The 18,550-nt window shown below is 36.5% G+C and overlaps 2 protein-coding genes across 3 annotated transcripts; one reads left to right on the forward strand and one right to left on the reverse strand.

The window, feature by feature from the left end:
* Positions 1–9,801: 9,801 nt before the first annotated feature.
* On the forward strand, positions 9,802–11,980 carry LOC116187996 (protein DMR6-LIKE OXYGENASE 2-like). The gene is made up of 4 exons (XM_031517077.1): positions 9,802–10,244; positions 10,675–10,922; positions 11,035–11,389; positions 11,551–11,980. Exons 1-4 carry the CDS (start codon positions 9,924–9,926, stop codon positions 11,791–11,793), a joined length of 1,167 nt encoding a protein of 388 aa, XP_031372937.1. The 5' UTR covers positions 9,802–9,923; the 3' UTR covers positions 11,794–11,980.
* Positions 11,981–12,089: 109 nt separating this feature from the next.
* LOC116187995 lies at positions 12,090–16,929 on the reverse strand. 2 transcript variants are annotated; one of them, XM_031517075.1, is made up of 8 exons: positions 16,620–16,929; positions 15,093–16,490; positions 14,502–14,620; positions 13,518–14,135; positions 13,112–13,415; positions 12,773–12,938; positions 12,588–12,690; positions 12,090–12,488 (listed from the first exon to the last, which is right to left on the reverse strand). In XM_031517075.1, exons 2-8 carry the CDS (start codon positions 16,248–16,250, stop codon positions 12,371–12,373), a joined length of 2,586 nt encoding a protein of 861 aa, XP_031372935.1. In that variant the 5' UTR covers positions 16,251–16,490; positions 16,620–16,929; the 3' UTR covers positions 12,090–12,370. The 2 variants fall into 2 exon arrangements, with proteins under 2 accessions (XP_031372935.1, XP_031372936.1); XM_031517076.1 differs by having other exon boundaries at positions 15,093–16,122; positions 16,620–16,928.
* Between the last annotated feature and the right edge of the window lie 1,621 nt (positions 16,930–18,550).

An 18,550-nucleotide genomic window follows, 5' to 3' on the forward strand; every position in this document is an offset into this window, starting at 1 on the left:
AGCAATCCCTCTCTCTCACTCAATCTGTCTGCTGATTACATCCTACATGTGTTGTCTGTTTGCTGTGGGGAATGGGATCGGATCATGAAGTCTGTTCATGTGAATTGTCTGCCTAACTAATTCACACTTTAATTTAGAGACGCTACTTTTTCATCCTTCAAGCACAAGAATGCTAATTACATTACCCATTGGTGTAGATCTGATCATGTCAATCACGTTAATCATGATGAACAGATAGACCTGCTTGATGCCCCATGTAGCTTTCTTCCATCGATCAAATCTCATATGAATATTGAAATAATTTTGATAAAGGCCAGAATTGATCGATAGGCTTGATCCACTCTCTATATTATCGATTACTTTCTGCCAGCCCTATGACTGTAGCATGTGTACATGAGATGCAACTTCAACCTGAAAAAGATCTTTCTGGTTATTTCCCCATCGAAGAGGATCAAGTATGAGGAAATAAAAGGGCATAAAGAACCTAGATAGCGGAAATTGAACCCAAAACTTCATGATTTTATAAGTGGAACATTACGCACTAGCACGCTGGCTCCCCGTTGTTACAAAAAATAAACGATAGTAGAAGAAAATATGAATGAAAAGCAAAAAGGACGCACGAAATTGATTACCCAGTTCGTCAGAGAGGAAATTCTGACTACGTCTAGGGGCGCCGCCAAGCCAGGTATTCTACTTTTTTTTTAATTAGGGTTACAAGAGATATAAACTGCTATTTATAAAGGAAACAAACCTTAATTACATCACCAATGAGCCGATCTGAAAAACAGAACAAAACTCAACACCCATTTACCTCATAATCCCTTTAGTTTGATCGAGTTGTTAATAGAATTGCTTAAGGGAAATTCTTCCTTAGAAAGAGGAAAACAATGTATTCACCCAAAAAAAAGAAGATCTATCTGTATTCATATATATATATATATATATATATATATATATATATATTATATGACTCTGCCTAGTGCATAGAATATAATACGCAAACGTACCATAGAAGTTGATGGATAAGATTTTTTATTTTTGGATTAAAAGAGAGGATCATAAATTTAATACAACGAAATGATAAATAAGATAATTTACCGTGTAGCTTTTTCGACATTATTTTACGCACCATTAATTGTTCCGCTTAAAAGGAGCACCAAACACGTAAAACTTGAGACATAAATTCATGTTTCCTAAACAGCTAACACTTGCATGCCGTTTCGCACTCTTTTGTTTGTTCCTCTATTCTTCCTAATTCATGATATACATACATACATATATATATATATATATATAGGACCTCCTCCATTATTTAAAGCGCACCTTAATTAACAGAAGTTGTTGATATAAGACAAATTCTGGTGCAGCGGTTTGGAGTCTTCCTAATATAATTGATCTGCTCGATAATGGTCCGCTGATGGATCATCGATCGGCAAGAATGGCTGTAAGCTTTGGTAGCATAATGAATCGTTTTAGATTATATATTTCATGCACATATTTCAACGTAATAGAAAGTATAGCTTGTTTCAACTAATGATGTATAAGGAATATACAGATTATGGATCTCTTTTTTTTTTTTTGGGGGATATGGTTTGATTATGAGAACGAGTAAATGACCTTATTCGTATGAATAGTACCACCAGTGATTTGTGCATGCTTTGATCCATTGGGAACAACTGTAGGCTATGATTCTGGAACCTTACTACACATGCAGCATCATACCTCGCATGCTTGCGTCATAATTTCTTACTGCGATATCTCTGAGTGGTTAACTATCCAAATCAGTCCCAAGACTACATGGCTTGGGCCTTGATTTAATTTCAAGCTCAACCGAAGTCGGACCAAACCCATCAATGAGATTGCTAGACTTGGGTCAAGACGAAGCCTTTGCGCTTTGGCCCACAAGAAGACATAAGCCCACGAAAGAAGTCCTCGGGCTCCCCTAAAATAAGGGAGAAAGAATTCCCCAACCTCAAGAATAATTGCATTATGAATTGGTCTATTTTGCTTCGGAAAATATCTTCTATTTGAAATTCAATGTTTCTCGATGACAGATACATGTACCTGCTAGCAAATTTAGTTGCTTGACTGCAACAATTCAATGGCACGATAATAATTTCTTGGCCTAATTCCTGAAGATCGAGGAACGGCAATTTTAGTGACAGGCCGCATTAAATCCACGCAATTGAGATGTGAAACGGTATTTGGCTTCTTTTCTTCGGATGAAAAATAGGGAGCGTTACCTGGTCATCTTTTCCAGGAGGCAGCGAAGTAGAGCTCCATAAGCCTTGTCAAATATTTTGACAATTTGAGCAAATCGGTCAACCAGTTATTAATTTCGGTCAATTATTGGAAGTGACTCAACAAAGAAGCAACACATGCTAGCCTAATAGCCGCACAAATAAAAATTAATTGTCACGCAAGGCGTAACAAGTCAATGTTGCTTCTATTCCAAAGCTGAAGCCAGGATTCAAATTAGATAGATATAGTTCAACACACTTGATCGTGGTATATTTCTCCAATTGATTACATACATATATATGGTACTCGCTTTTTTTGCCCGTTCAGTGCACTTGTTATTGATTATAATGGTATGAATTTTTAAAAAATTTGACATCAAAATTGAAATGTTGATTAAGTTATATATGTTCTTAAATTGAGACTATTCAAATATTAGTGCATATAATAATAAATTAAGAATAATTGAAAATGAATTATAATACCAAATATGGATGAAGAAAATGATATTACTCGAAGCAAATATTATGTTTTCTTAAATATCAAAATTAAAAAAAATTATAATATATGACGTCCGTGTATTTCCAAAAAAATGGAAATGCATATCATCTATTGTCATAAACTCTTCTTGTAAATTCTTATTTTTAAAATTTTTTAAATAGATCCATCTTTCACTTTTACAAACGTGTTCAATATTTGAACATGCTTATTGCATATCTGTACATCTTTCTTTGAATTACTAATTATGTTAGAAAACCTTTTATAAATATGTTATTTTTGTATTTCTTCTAAATAAATTTTGAGATTACATTTTTAAATCAAGAATGTGCTTGTAAAATAAAATTATAAGTATTTAATGATTTATATGCGTTTACTATTTTAATCCTAATAGTATATACATTTACAATTGTTTATCTAGACATTTACCTTTATGACATGATACTAAATATAAAATTACTTTTTTAACTCTATTTATTATGGGGATAGTATACAACTATATATATATATATATAGATTCGTTATGATGTGGTCTTGACTGTTATGTGCTAATAACTAGAGTTTGGACTATACGCAGGGATACTGTCAATTTTGGGAGATAAAGTCAAGAATGGGATGTGCTACGATCTTCTTCACTCGTGCCAAAAAAGACGAAAAAAGATAAAAATATCCCTTAATATGTTTTCTTTTTTCAACTTTCTCACTAATAACTAAAGAAAAATATATAATAAATTTTTGGTAAAAAAAATATAAATCTTGAAAGTCCTTGCGGCCAAAGAACAAAAGCTTGGAGAGACCTTACCAATCATAAATAGCATATGGCATAATTGTAAGGAAAAAAAGTGGAGTATATTGTAATTTAATTTCTTTCCTGGTAATTATATTTAATTAGGTTAATGACAATAGTAATATAAAAAAGTTAGGAACAAAATAATAAAAAAGCCAAAAATTGAGGACTGAAAGTGTGTTTTTCCCTAAATTATGATATGCAGGAACTTTATGTCCTAGAAGAGCTAGCCTAACCGACCATTTATAAACAAACTTAGATTCAAAAAATAGCTCACTCATTGGCCAAATATCAACTTCATAGAGTCAAATGGATGAACCCAAAAAAAAAAAGAAGCCTTTTATTTAATTTCTTATTATTTTATGATGAAGAACCAATCATATATAATAATTTTCCGAACGATGTCAATTAAAATTTTGAAATACGACGCCTAATTCTAAATATATTAAAAACAAGAAAGAAAACTAGGTACAAAAAGGTGGCCAGACAACCCAATGATATCCACTCAGAGTTTTAGCATAAAAACACTGCTTTGTTGATTTTTCGAATCGTAATCTTACTCAATTCAATTCAACTATATTTCTTCCTCAATTTAACAACAAAATCATTACATTTTTATCTTTTCTCTAATCTAATAATAATTTCTCTCATATACTTTTTTCTAACCATTTGTATAATTAATTTTTAATTATAAATTTTCTATCTACTTTACATCTATATATACATATCAATGTTTTAATAATAAATTTCACATATACTTTCATATCTATATTTGCATACGTATATATATTCTCACATATCAATATATTTATCAATTATAATCATTGTAAAAAATCAAGTTGAGTTCGATCATTATCCAACTCAAAAACGAAACGCACGTATGTACTCTTAAAATAGCAACGACAACGTATAATTCGCCAGTCAATCCATGCTGTCTATCAATGCCTTCTGAGCAAGGCACAAGGCTTGTATTTCATTTCAAGCATGACAAAATATACACGTGTCATGAAGGCTCAATCTCGTCCTATATATCACGAAACTAAACAGCTGCCTCGATATATAATAATGTACTAATGAGATCCAGCTTTATGCTCTGACGTTGTCGACGTCATTTGATAAAAAATTAACTTCGCTAGCTGCTTTATTAATCACAACAAATCGCCTAAAAATAAGAAAGGAGAGAAAAGAAAGAAAAGGGCAAAGAGAAAGAGGAAACAATGAACTAGTCTCATGTCATCAAGCATAGTCAAGAATTATTAATACAACTTATATAAACTTCTGTTTAAAACTCAATAATGTTTTTTTCCCCCCCTCTCTTCTTCAATTACAAGCGGAAGAACACAATAAATTCAACTAGCGAGAACCGAAAGTTGAATAGTATTCTTGTATCCTTGCGTGAAAATCCATCTGCCATTTGCGTGGCAAAATAAAATAATGCAGATTAATTCCCCACTAGAATATATATATATACATAATTAAGTGGAGGACTATCTCTGGTAAGTAGGAGACAAAAAGAATGTCATATTTTTTCACAACTCGGTCAACCCTACGATTAAGATATTGCGTTCTCTGAATTTTGTTGCATGGGATTATCCATAGTGCCAAACACTGACCTCTAAGTATATCAAGTTATTGATATTAAGGACATATTATTAAGAGAGAAATATAGAATGATGTTTCAACTGAAAAATGACATAAGATGAATGATCATTAACCACTAACAAGCTGCGGATAGCAGGTAAATTTGGCACCTTTATCTTCAATTTGAAATTCAAATACTATTAGAGAGAACACGTTAATATAAGTCAAATCACATATTCCGGTATCGACTAAATAGTCTGAGTGGACCGTCAAGGAGTGTAATTGTTATTCTGATGCGTAAACTAATGCTCTGGAAACTCGACTCTGTTAAAATTAATACTATACATATCAGCCTAAACACCTTATTGTCCCAACCCTTAATTAATTAATTTGATAAATTAAAAATTGAATTATTGATAAGTATTTTTTTGGGTGATATTTTGATAAATAGTTCATTATCTCGAATATATAATGATTTAAGTTTCCCCGGAAAGACAGCAATTAAACCAATTAGTTAATTATAAGTGCTAGAATCTAATGCTTTTGTGTTTTTTTTTTCTCTTGATGATCAATAACCACTTCAATATTTATATAGTGGATTATTGGCCGGTGAAAATTGTGAAAGGGACACTGTCTAGGATTTAATGGTTATCTAACTGTACTTTGATGATGAATATATATGCATATGCATATATAGCTAATAAACATAAATTATAGTACCAATGACGTCTTCAATTAACGATTAGTGATATATAGCTAGAGAGAGTTTTGAACTACATGCTTATTTATATAATCTTTATAATTTAATATGTCATTTATATGTATATATATGTACATATTAATTACAAAAAAATGGCGGGGAGCTAACAAACATAGGAACAATTCGCTAGCAGATAAACCACAAAAAACTTGCCAAAAACATAAATTGGGAATTTACTTAAGTTGGAAAACAGCTAGCTAGCACTCATATAATAATGCTAATTAATTAATGATGCATCGAGCATTATATATATATATATATATATATATAGCTAGCACATATCGCGATAAGGCACAAGTGTCAAAGTTAATACATGCATGCATGCATAGATTAGCTATAGCTATCTATCTCACATTTTTATATTTAGACGACAGATTTCTCAATTTAATATAATTAATGGCATGGACAAATGGATTGTCCATTTACACGTAATTGATAGCCAACAGATTGAGTCATCAAAAGGGATCTGAGAAAGGAGCTTCAGTACGTACTTATTCTCATTTTCGAACAAGGAAATTTTATATGCATGCGTATAATAACTCTTATAATTCTCTTGAAAAATAATAAATTTTGCATGCATGTAGTTTCATCAATGAATTTCTTCTATTTATTTACCTGTTTTGATTCTTTTTTCCGACTAAGTTCATAGACCTCAACGTTCTCAAAAAAGATTTACGAGGTCAAAAAGTAGTGAGAAAATACAAGATGGTTATATAACATATATACAAATGTGGTATATTGGATAAACATGCATGCCACACTCTGATTGAAAGTCGTATAATATTTTTTTCGGTGGTGAAAGCCGGATATAATAGTAATCATATATAATATGCATATCATAATAGCATGAACTAACACAAGCTCGGAGATGAATTTGGAACTACAAATAAGAGGAAAACAACAAATAAATTAATTAGAAAATTCACTGACCAGGAATATACGTACTCACGCCATTTTTAGAGAGGCCTATAATAGGACAAGGAATGGTGGAAATGGAACATACATGCAAACACGTGGCGCTTCATGAGAGGGGAAACCAAGTGAGAAGGGGGTATTACGTACGAATTTGAGTAGGACACACGTAGACCATGCCCAGAAAAAAGAGGGAGAGAAAGAAAATAAATAATATCCCGGCCAAGTCTAACACCAAAAGAGAACCCAAGACCAAGCGGCCTCGCAGCCTGGTGGTAAGGCTTGGACAGTTGCTTCGAACATTTCGAGTTCGAGTCTCCTCCTATGCAATTACAATTTTTCTAATGTAAGAGTTTTATACGTAATCAGGAATATCTGTCGGAAGGTGTACACGAATCGTAAAAGTTCACGTACGTTGTCCCATGCGATTCACTAAGCGTCTCAATCCGGGGTCGCGCCGTGTGAAAGTAGCTATGTCGAATTAAAAACTTCGGGATCCGGAGAGGACGTGATTGCCATTATAATAAATTCCCTATTTTTTTCAACAGAAAAAAAATTAGAGAACCAAAAAAAAATGAAATGAAAAGACGGGTCGACCAGGAACAATCAATCAACTGCCTATTTTATTTAAGAAATCCAAAAATATTCAATGCTCAACGACGACCATGCTTTTTCTTTCTTTTTCTTTTTTAGTTTTTTATTCCAATAAAAGACCATTTAATTTTTTGATGAACAATTTTGAAATTGATGCAAAAAGTTATATCTCTAACCTTTATTATTATTGATTGGAATAAAACGCAATTAAATAGGATCAGTTTTGTATTATTTAAATTATTATGACTTGGTTGAAGTAGATCAAAAATGACTTTAAAATAAAAAAAAATCATTATAATATATAACAATTGAAGCACGAAACATGGATGCTCAACCCTCAACTCATGATAAAATTTTATTAATTGCTCGAATCACTTCATTTGATAGCCTTAACTCTATGTGTGAATTGACCTTTCAATTTTAATTAAATGAACTTACACTATATTTTATTTGTCTTACATTCAACAAATGTTAGAAATTTATCTAAATTATTTGTTTGTAATGATATATAATTAATTTTTTTGAAAAAAAATTAAAACTTTCTTCAATAATTCAATAATTAGAAAGAACTCCTCGAAATACATGATTCAAGTTCAATGTGCTAAATTTTCTGTAAATACTCGGTAAAATTCTTCTCATCCATCGTCGTCTTTCTATTCACTATATTTTTTCTACCCCTTTACACAATATCTCCACTTTTCATAAGCATATGCATATTATATAATATTACGGTCTCTTTATAAGTATATTGTTTGCTTTATATGGCTAAAATATACGTATTTGTTTCTTGTCATCATAATTTTACTTATATCACTATCCTTTTCTTTTTATATGTATATTTATATGTAAGTCATACAAGTTAATTATCTATCTTATGAAAAAACAAAAAAAAATTATCACGTAACGCGTAGGTATCAACTAGTTTATTTGATTATTAGAGGTCTCGGTATTTGATAGCTTCGTTCACTGAACCAAAACATTTGACCTTTGGAAGATGTAAAGAACTGTGGGACATGTATTGTGTCATGCCCACCGGAAAACAAAGAGCAATTCAAAACCTATCGAGTCAGATTTGGGAGCTGACTTTCAACAATATAAACCAAAACTGTTGGAAGTTTTCCAGAAAAGAAAAGGAAAAAAATTGAGTGTATATATATATATATATATTTAAAATTATGAGTTGACTCAAGCATGGAAGGCACGAGATTAACGTGACACGATTAAATAATTTTGTGTGAAAAACTACATTTTTGAGCGAATTAAATCTATAGAAAGACACTAGTGTGGGTGTGTGTGTATGTGTGTATATATAACTAAGCAATTTTTGTGCCCAAATTAAAGTAAAATGGAGTTAAATAATGTATTAATATTTTGGTTTATACGGTTTATACCTCAGCAGTTGGTTACATTTCTTTCCCATCTTATGTCGACGATAGTAACTGAGTTAAAACTCTCTTGTTGTTTATGGCAATACGATCCTTGTGTACTTGTAGCTAGCTATATGTTTATGATTAAGATCATATTATTCTTAATTAATTACCCAAGAACAAACAAAAGAGTATAACACGAATACTTAATTAGACAATTTAGATAGAACTGGAAAAAGAAAAGCAGGGGACGCTCAGTCGGTAAAATATATGATTACTACTTAGTACTTATATCCATAACAATGTTTTCAGTGAATTTATATCTATCTACCAAAAAAAAAAGTGTATATATCTGTGCCCAGTGATCAAGTCGGGATGTAGCTAGGGAAAATTCACTTTCAAATATGCAGTATTTACAGACAAAAGTATTCGGTTTACTATAATAAAATAACCCTCCCTTTTTCTACTCACAATCCTCTCGTACGGAAAAAAATTTATATACATATCACAGAATATTGTCTTCCATTCTTTAATAATTATTTAAATATACATTACTGAGGAGAAAAGGAAGCTCAGTGTAGGAATACAAATTGCCGCAGGTTTCAAATTCAATTTTCCCCAGTGAACTATTATGGTGCGTTTGGTTTCAGAGTTAAAGTAATTTTAATTTTAATTGTGGAAAATGACAAATGATTATGTAGTGTATTGAGTTAAAGTTAAAATTAAAATTTTTGTCTTGAAAAATGTGTATTTTTGTTGTGTAGTGTGTTGAATTAAAATAAAAGTTAAAATTTTTTGTGATTTTAACTGTGAAATCAAACGGAGCATTATATATCATTTTTTTTGGTTCTATTTTTTTGGACCATTAAATAGAACCGAAAAATATATAATATTTGGAGAGCTGATGTAGCTGCATATAAATACTTATCCTTGTCTCGTAGTTTGACTCTACCAAGTCAACGTTTCCCTTGCATGGGAACAAGTCCCATCTCTTCCACTCTGATCTCTCCCCTATAAATACACGCTGGCCTTCTCTCAAATTCTTCACCACTACAATCCCTTTCTTCTCTCTTACAGTACTGCTTCTTCTTCATCTTCTTCACTTCTTCGCGCATATATAAACACACATACACTGATACACACATTTTTTTTTTTTATATATAAACCTTTTTTTAAGAATTATAATATGTCGCCTGCTGCAATGATGGGTTCTGAAGAAGGAGAAGAGATCAATTGTGGGGAGATTGATGACATATCAATGTCGTATCAGAAAGGAGTGAAACACCTTCAAGAAAGAGGAATAACCAAACTCCCAAACAAGTACATTTTGCCCTTCTCCGAGAGACCAAACCTTCGGGAGATTGCTGTCGGTCCGGCCATTAGATTTACTACTGAGAGTAATGCCCTCAAGCTACCCGTCATCGACTTCTCTCACTTCTGTGGCCCCAATCGTTCCCAAGCCCTAGCTTCACTTGCCAAAGCCTGCGAACATTATGGCTTCTTCCAAGTACGCGATACGAGCACCCTTCTCTTAATTCATTCATTAACAAGCATTTTTCATGATTTTCAGCTACACGATCAATTAATTATTTTCTGCCATTTCTCGTGTCTATAGATATGCACCAAGGATGAATAATTACGTTAACTAAAACCCAGGATGTTAACAAGGATTTCTCTGATCACGAGACTACACGGTCGAGGAAGGGAAAGAAACTTGTAATTAATAAATTAAGAACACATGAACAATAGGATTCGACTCTCTGCTGAGGAATCAAACTTGATCAAGTAGTACTAATGTAAAAATATGACAAGACGGCCTTATATGGTTGGACACAATTAATTCGGTTTTCAAACAATAGATAAATGAATGAGGTTATACTGAGAGTGACTATATGGATCCTATTGAATCATTCACGCTTGAATTCTATTTCTTACAGCTTATCAACCACGGAATTCCGAGCGATGTGATCGATAGAATGATGAAGGCAAGCAGAGATTTCTTCGAATTGCCATTTGAGGAGAGATCCAAGTACATGACATCGGATATGAGGGCAGCGGTAAGGTGCGGGACGAGCTTCAGCCAGAAGAGAGACAACGTCTTCTGTTGGAGAGACTTCTTGAAGCTCAGCTGTCACTCTCTCCCCGGTGTCCTTCCCTTCTGGCCATCTTCTCCTCCGGACTTAAGGTACGTTACGTTCCATCCCGGCCCCTAGCTCTCCTCGTCTACGAGTGGAATGGCTTTTCTTTCTATCAACACACCGATGTTCCATGTTCAAGTAATTTGACATGCCAAGCAGGGAGGCAGGGGTTAGCTACTCCAAGAAGACCAAAAACTTGTACTTAGAGCTCATGGGGGCAATAGTGGAGAGCCTTGGAGTTGCGGAGGAAGGAGCCGCCATTCACCAAAGTGAAAAATCAGGACTGGAAGAGTTTGGGGGCGGAAGCCATATCATTGTAGCGAACTGCTATCCCGCGTGCCCTGAGCCCGACCTGACCCTGGGCATGCTACCTCACTCCGACTATGGTTTCCTGACGCTACTGCTCCAAGATGAACAGGTCGAGGGACTTCAGATCCATCACCAAGGACGGTGGGTGTCCGTGGCACCCACTCCTGCCAGTTCATTCATCATCAATGTTGGCGACCACCTTGAGGTAGGCCTACACATGATCTCGGCTCTCTCTCCCTCCCCCCCCCCCCCCCCCCCCCCCCCCCCCCCACAAAACCAAAAAATGAAGGTACAGACAATCGACCGATTGGTCCATTAATACGCGCACGTTTTAAAATTGGTTTAAGTTGGACTACTTGCTTGCAGATATTCAGCAACGGAAGGTACAAAAGCGTGCTTCACAGGGTGGTTGCGAACTCGTCATCGACCCGATTCTCAGTCGCTTCATTGCATAGTCTATCCTTCGAGTCAATGGTGCGGCCATCACCAAAGCTCATAGATGACCAGAACCCAAGGAGATACAAGGACACAAGTTATGCCGATTTCCTGGAGTTCATTTCATTGAAGGAGCACAAGGGCAAGAATTTCCTCGAGTCCAGAAAAAATTGACCAAATCGAGAGAAAGAGCAGAGAGGATATCAATTTTTTTTATTAAAATTGTGTGATGGAATTATGGTATTTCGACTTGTCAGCAGCAACAAAATTCAAATTCTTATGCAGCTATTCATTTGCAAGGAAATATATAAGCTTTTTGCCAGTTCTCAAGTGTAATCATAAAGCGTAAAGTTATAGCGCATCGAGACCCTTCGAAAAGTATAAATATGATACGACTATTATAAGGGAACTCCTTTGATCAGCCAAAGCTTTGAAAGGAGGTAAACAAGGGACTAGAACATTTTGAGCGATGAAGAAAAGCTCACAGACGAATTTCTTGCAGAACTTTTATTTACGAAGAATGAAGAATTAGTGGCCATGCCTACTGTTATTTTCAGATATACATTTCAGGTTGTTCCACATATAATCAGAGAAACAGGGAGCGACAACTCAACGCCCCACTCCACAGGTAAAGATCCAAAGAGTTCAACTCCTTCCTTCCCATTTAGAAGAAGAATCGGGCAGTTCCTCCTCTCGATCTTTTGCTGCTTCTATTCTATTATCAATTTTAGAACTTTACAGCTTTCTTTACTTACAGTATGGAGTATGCTCGAATGACCTCAACGATTGGAGCTCTGCACAAAGGGCACTTCCCACCACCTCGAACCAGCTCGTTTGCGCATTTCGAGCACGTGCACATGTGACCACATCTAGGGAAGAAAAGAATGAGTCAGCAGACATCCCATCTCAGGCTTGAACGTGAAATAATTACTACAATTTCTTTGCCCAGAGATGGGATAATATAGTACCTGTATAAGAGAGAATCGATATGACTATCACAGCAAACGCAACAGGTCCCTTTCCTAACATGTCCCCATTTTGATCCATATTCAGACGTCTCTGCCCCTATACCTGCGGTTGCAATTATGTTTATCGTGTCATATCAAATAGTTGACACAGCAGAAGAGAGGCATCCCAAAAGATCTTTACACACCTTTTTCCCCGGGGAATCGGTTCAGAGCAGCAGAAACTTCCTGCTTCACTGAGCGCTGCAGCTCGAGTTGCATATCCATGCATGCCTCCAACATCCTCTGCATGTGAGTCATACCTTGCTGCAGCCTTGCCATGTCAGCCCTCAGGTCATGGATCGTTTCCCATTCCTGCCTCAGATCAGAACAGCTAGTCAGCCACACAAATCAAGAGAAAAGTTGCCTAGCATTCGCCAAAAAATTCCCATTTTCCCATGTATGATGACAACAGAACCATTAAAAGCAAGCCTATCTTAGGTCATATTAATTGTACACTGAAGAATCTGCCGGTGACAAGGGCTCACAATTTCTGATCGATGCATGCTTTGGCGGGTCCAGCCACTGTGATGTAAACCCTGGTGCCAGAGTGGCTGAGGAGGAGGTGCAGGTGGCGTTGGAAGAGCCATCGAAGGTCTGTTGATCGCATCGTCCATTTGTTCATTCCTCTGCATTTCCTGCTCCCTCTCAGGTGAAGCAGGACTAGGAGATAACAAGTTTCTATGCAGATCCCAGTCAATTGGAGCCCGTCCTTGCCTCTCCACATATGACTGTATCAGTTGATCCAAGCTTTCTCGGAAACCACTTCGAAGAAGATTCGAAACACTCCTCCTGCAATAAAAAATCAAACACAAATACCATCTCATATTCATAGAAAAAAAACCCTCAAACTTTCACATTCTAGAAAACCAGCTGATATGCAACAGAATGTACCTGCTTAAAAGTTCTCTGAGTTCCATACTGTAGACATTATCATCATCAGGGGGATGAAACCTATTATATCTCCTGAAATGGAAAGCACGGCGAGCTCTGGGAGGACCTGAAGGGCCTTCTGCCCAATTTCCAGCAGCTTCTCGAGGGACATCCTCATTCCAATTCCCCTGGTTTTGCTGCAGATGTCCTTCCTGCTCTGCATTGCCAGTAACTGCATGTTGCCAATTACTAACAGGATTCTCCTGCCAATTTCGATCTCCATCTTCGGAATTGCCATTCCTTTCTTCAGTCAATCGCCCATAAGTTGACTGCTGCCAGTCTCTTCTTTCATCTTCAGAATTTAATGCCTGCCAGACCCCTCCATGTTCATCAGTTTCTTCTTGGTCAATTCTCTCAGCAATTTCACTGTTTTCCATAACTGCAGTCTGATCCAAGTGCATGGTGTCACTTTCCTCAGTTGTAGGCTGCAACAGCTCATGATTGTCCCGTTGGACATTCTGAGGAGTGGCCAGGACCCTATCATTTCTGGAATCATTGCTGTTACTATCCAAAGACGTCTCAGGCTGAGTGGTTGCTTGACCACGAACAATATTCTCTAATCTGGAGCGGAACCCTTCCCTATCCACACAAAAAGAAAAGCAAAAAGGAAAATGAAATGATGATCACCAAGAACTCTTTATAACTTTAAGCTCAAGAAAATAAATGAAAGCATAAGTTAAAAAAAATTGGTGGATGCACTAATATATTCATGAATATGTATAGAAATGCACTTGGCCTATAGGTTCTCCATTATGAAAACCATCCACGATCATTACTCCTTTATTCTTCTGAAATAATAACAAACTTCAAACAGTAATTTCTCTACTGCAAGAAAGAAGAGATAAAAGAGAAAGGAAGGAGATGGGATTGATTTAAAATTTTCAGAGATCCATAAATAACCAGGGAAGAGGATCAGCAACAGTAATATACAGCCAGATCCTCTACCTCAAACCAGACACAGTATGCCTCTGTCTCAGCTGAACTAATTCACTGGCAGCCATCGAAGGTGGCCTTTCTTCTTCAACAGGCCTTTCATTTCGCAAGAATCTACCTCTGAGTAATGACTGCAAACAATGAAGAAGCAGTAGTTAATGAGTGAATGCAAAAATTTATGATAAACTTATTATATATCAAGCAAGTAATACTGTAGAGCATTTCAAGCAAATAATAACCGAAATATCAAGGCTTGGAAGTGAACATACAATTCTGGGTAACTTTAAAGGTACACATGGCAGTTGAACAAGCATGAGAGTGAGTCGACATACTCAAACTATTATTTTAGACTTTTTACCACTGAGTAGATTTTGCAATTTCAGTTGAACTAGAGCATGTAAATAATGTCCTCAATGGCTTGACGCCGAAAGAGAATACCTTCACAAATTTGTAAATGCATTTTCTATCATTCATCCTTCAAATATCATAGATAGATTCCAAATATACTCTCCAACTAAATTGAGACAACTTACAGATGCTGCAACATGGATAACATAAATTTGCACATAAACAGCAACTGAAAATTGAGCTATAAGCACTAACCTGAATTCGATTTCGATGAGCAAAATCAGAGACCGCCCGATGCTCAAGCAGAGACTGTAGTTCTCTCTGCCTTTCCCTCTCAACTCTCACAAGCAAATCGACTATAGCTTGTCTTCCACGTAACCTTAGCATGTCCCTGCGAATATGCTCCGGCTGGCTTTCATCGTGGTCAGCAACTGCCCCTTCACGAACTTGATCAGCTTGAGCAGCTGCAGCCTGATCTTCCCTCTGACCACCACGAGCTCCTCTCTGCTGCTGACTTGTCATTTGCATCCACTCTCTAACTATTCTCACCCTTTCACGTTCTGTTTCCCCAAGCCATTCTGCTCTGGGACTGTTGCTCCGCTGCGTCACACTTGGAGAGTGGTCACTAATGGCACTCTCCATCCAACCCCGAACTATATGCCTCACCCTCTCCCTATCAACATCACCAAAATCAGGAGATTGCTCCCTGCTCGACCCATTAGTATCTCCATGATCATTTTGGGATACCATCTGGTCATGAGACCAAGTACCATACTCATTCTCACTCTCAGTCACATCCCCAACACTCCCCTGATTCTCGCTCGCCCTACTCTCAGCCCTGTTTGTGCCAGATACATCTGTATTAGATTCGACACTCCTCTGATGCCTCAACCTTTCCCTCACCCGCTCACGTGCTCGATTGAGCAACTGCTCATCCTCCAACTCCCGCCACATCTGCAAAATGGCAGATGCTCGGGTGCTGGGCCGCTCGACGTTGCCCTGTCTCCTTGAAGTGGGCGACTGGGTCTCCCTCAAGAATGACGAGTCCAGCATTGACACAGTATGCAGGCCCGCTAGTGCCATCAACTCAGACTCCCTATTCCTCCTCTCAATTGTTGTAATCATCTCTTGGGCCTGCCTCGCAGCCCACCGGCTCAAAATTCGTGAGCGCCGCCTTCGCGCTGCTGATGACTCAGCCAGGTCATCGCCATCAAGATCAGACCTCCGCCTTGTCCGAACCAGCTGGTCCCCATCATCGTCGTCGTCATCAGGCATGCGAGTTGAGCTGCACGATGCAAATGACATGCATTCGTCCAAATGACCACGCATAAATTCCTCCAATCCACACTCGAAATCAGCATGGGCGTCATTGGTGGATTCAGGTTTTTGTTGCAGTGGCTGGAAATCAGTCATCTTACAGAATCCCCGATCCTCACCACCTCAACACACTAATAATACTACCTACAGAATGTGCTGTACAACACAGACACGAACAATTCTCGATTCCCTAAGGCTAAAGTTCTATAATCTGAACAACAGGCACTCATATTTAGCTGGTGAAGATAACAGAAACAGCAAAATTCGGCAGAAAATCCCTAGAAAACGTCTATGCCCTAATCAGATTGACAAAAGGGTCCTTCAATCCTACCACACCTGACAAGAGCCGCGAATCGAATTATACAAATTGAAGCCATCATCGAAAACCATTACGGGAAGGCATCAAGATTGAATTGCATTGGATCGTAAACGAAAAAAGCAACCAGATTTGCGAGAGAGGCTTACCTTGGAAGCTCGGTCCCTGATGACTGTTGTGTAATTTTTTTCTTGTCGAAGCGAAACCCTAAGCTTTCGTGAAGGATAGCAAACGCCAAGCCCAAAGATAATAAGGCAAGTGAAAGCGAGAATTGGGGAAGGTGAAGAGAACAGGAAGAGAGAGAGAGAGAGAGAGAGAGAGGGAGGGAGGGAGGAAGAGAGAGATCAACGGACTGAATGCTGTCAGGAATTTATAAATTCAAAGGGAGGAGTGAAATTTTTGAGAGAGAAATGATAGTTTCTTCCTTCCGAGAGAGAGAGAGAGAGAAGGAGGGAGACGGAGACCTTTTTGCTTTTTGTTTTTTTATGTTTTTCATTTATTCTTTAGATTTCTCCTTTTCCGCCGTGATAGAGCGCGGAAGAATTGCCATTATTATCTCCTCCCCTTCTTTTTCTTCTTCTTTTTAATAGGATTAATTATCCAAAAAAATATATGAACTTTGATCTTCTTTTTTTTTTTAATTTTGACACAAACTTAATTTTTTGACAAAAAAACATGAACTTTGATTTTCTTATCAAGTTAAGCATTTGTGTCATTTTCTATCAGTTTTACTGACATGGCGAAAAATAGTGATTACGCGCAAACCGTATCGCACTATATTAGCAAAAATAATAAAAAAATATAAAGAAAATAGAAAAAAGAGAGAAATGCTTTGATTGGAGAAAGGGTGAGGGTCCTAAGAAGCCAAAGTAACCCCAATTAGGATCGTCGGTGACCTTGAAGGGCGTCGCCTACCCTCATTAGGGGATGGTGACTGGAGTCGAAGCCCTATAGGCGAAAATCGGAAGAATCCCCAAGGATTGTGGCCGAGATCGAGGTCTCACTCGCCGAAATAGGGAGAATCCCCAATTTGCAGAATCTCCATATTCCGTCCATCCACCAATCCCCTAATTAGGTTTGTCATTGCCCTCTAGGGTCACCAGAAACTCCACTTAGAAGGCGATGACTCGCCCTTTTTTCAATCAATGCCTTTTTCACTTTTTTCCTTTAATTTTTTTTAAATTTTTGTTGAAGTGGTATGACACTATTTTCCTCCAAGTTAGCAAAATGGATAGAAAATTGTATAAATGCCTAATGTGACAAGAAAATCAAAGTTCATGTCTTTATTTGCCAAAAAATAAAATTTGTGTGAATCAAATTTAATATTTTTCTAGGTTGTTAACCATTTTCTAATTTGTCTCATTTGCCAAGTATTTTATTTTCTCATCATATATCCTTTTCTTCTTCTTTTTTTATTGTGCAACATTGTAACTGGAATCCTACTATACTCGACTAATCCAAATCGAGCCGTGTCGATTCACTAATGAGTAAAACTCTCTAGTATGAATTTTCTCAATTCACAATATTCGAACTTAAGACCTTATTTTAAGAAAATAAATGTCGAGCCGATTCAATCAACTTATCTTGATATATATAGTTTTCTTTTCGAAATCCCTTTTCAACATATAATTCTTTTGGTCTTCTTTTCGTATATACATATTTCAATCCTTTATCTATTTTCCTTATCGTTCTCATTATTGCTTTGTTATATAAATGAGAACTCCTATAATTTGTAATTTCATCACATTAAGGCTATTCCAGACAATATAAATGAACACCATATACCTCCTCGTTAAATAATTCAAGAGATCAAACCATGATGTAGACATATTAAAATTGGTGTGGAGTCGGTAAAAACGACGATGTAAGAAGAAAATTAAACGTGAAAGGCGTCCCTTTTAATTATGAGAAATGACATGTTTTGCTTTTCTTTATATGAACGAGAGTGAACATATTCTTTGGCGATGGTAGATGTATAATAACCCCATTGGCCAAGTCATGTCAAATGTTTATACAAGAAAGCGTAGCATGATGTCATCTAGTGATGGAACCCTAGATAAATACAAAAAACAAATATCGT

This window comes from Punica granatum, chromosome 8 (genome assembly GCF_007655135.1).
Source record: "Punica granatum isolate Tunisia-2019 chromosome 8, ASM765513v2, whole genome shotgun sequence".
NCBI lineage: Eukaryota > Viridiplantae > Streptophyta > Magnoliopsida > Myrtales > Lythraceae > Punica > Punica granatum.

Bases quoted from the DNA above. Each gene is read 5' to 3' on its own strand.
- LOC116187995 (XM_031517075.1), bottom strand. From the start codon at position 16,250: ATGACTGATTTCCAGCCACTGCAACAAAAACCTGAATCCACCAATGAC. The intron at 14,136-14,501 runs GTAGAGGATCTG...TTGTGTGGATAG, and splicing joins CATACTGTGTCTGGTTTGAG to GGAAGGGTTCCGCTCCAGAT. The intron at 13,416-13,517 runs GTACATTCTGTT...TTTTTATTGCAG, and splicing joins CTCAGAGAACTTTTAAGCAG to GAGGAGTGTTTCGAATCTTC.
- LOC116187996 (XM_031517077.1), top strand. From the start codon at position 9,924: ATGTCGCCTGCTGCAATGATGGGTTCTGAAGAAGGAGAAGAGATCAAT. The intron at 10,245-10,674 runs GTACGCGATACG...TATTTCTTACAG, and splicing joins AACATTATGGCTTCTTCCAA to CTTATCAACCACGGAATTCC. The intron at 11,390-11,550 runs GTAGGCCTACAC...ACTTGCTTGCAG, and splicing joins ATGTTGGCGACCACCTTGAG to ATATTCAGCAACGGAAGGTA.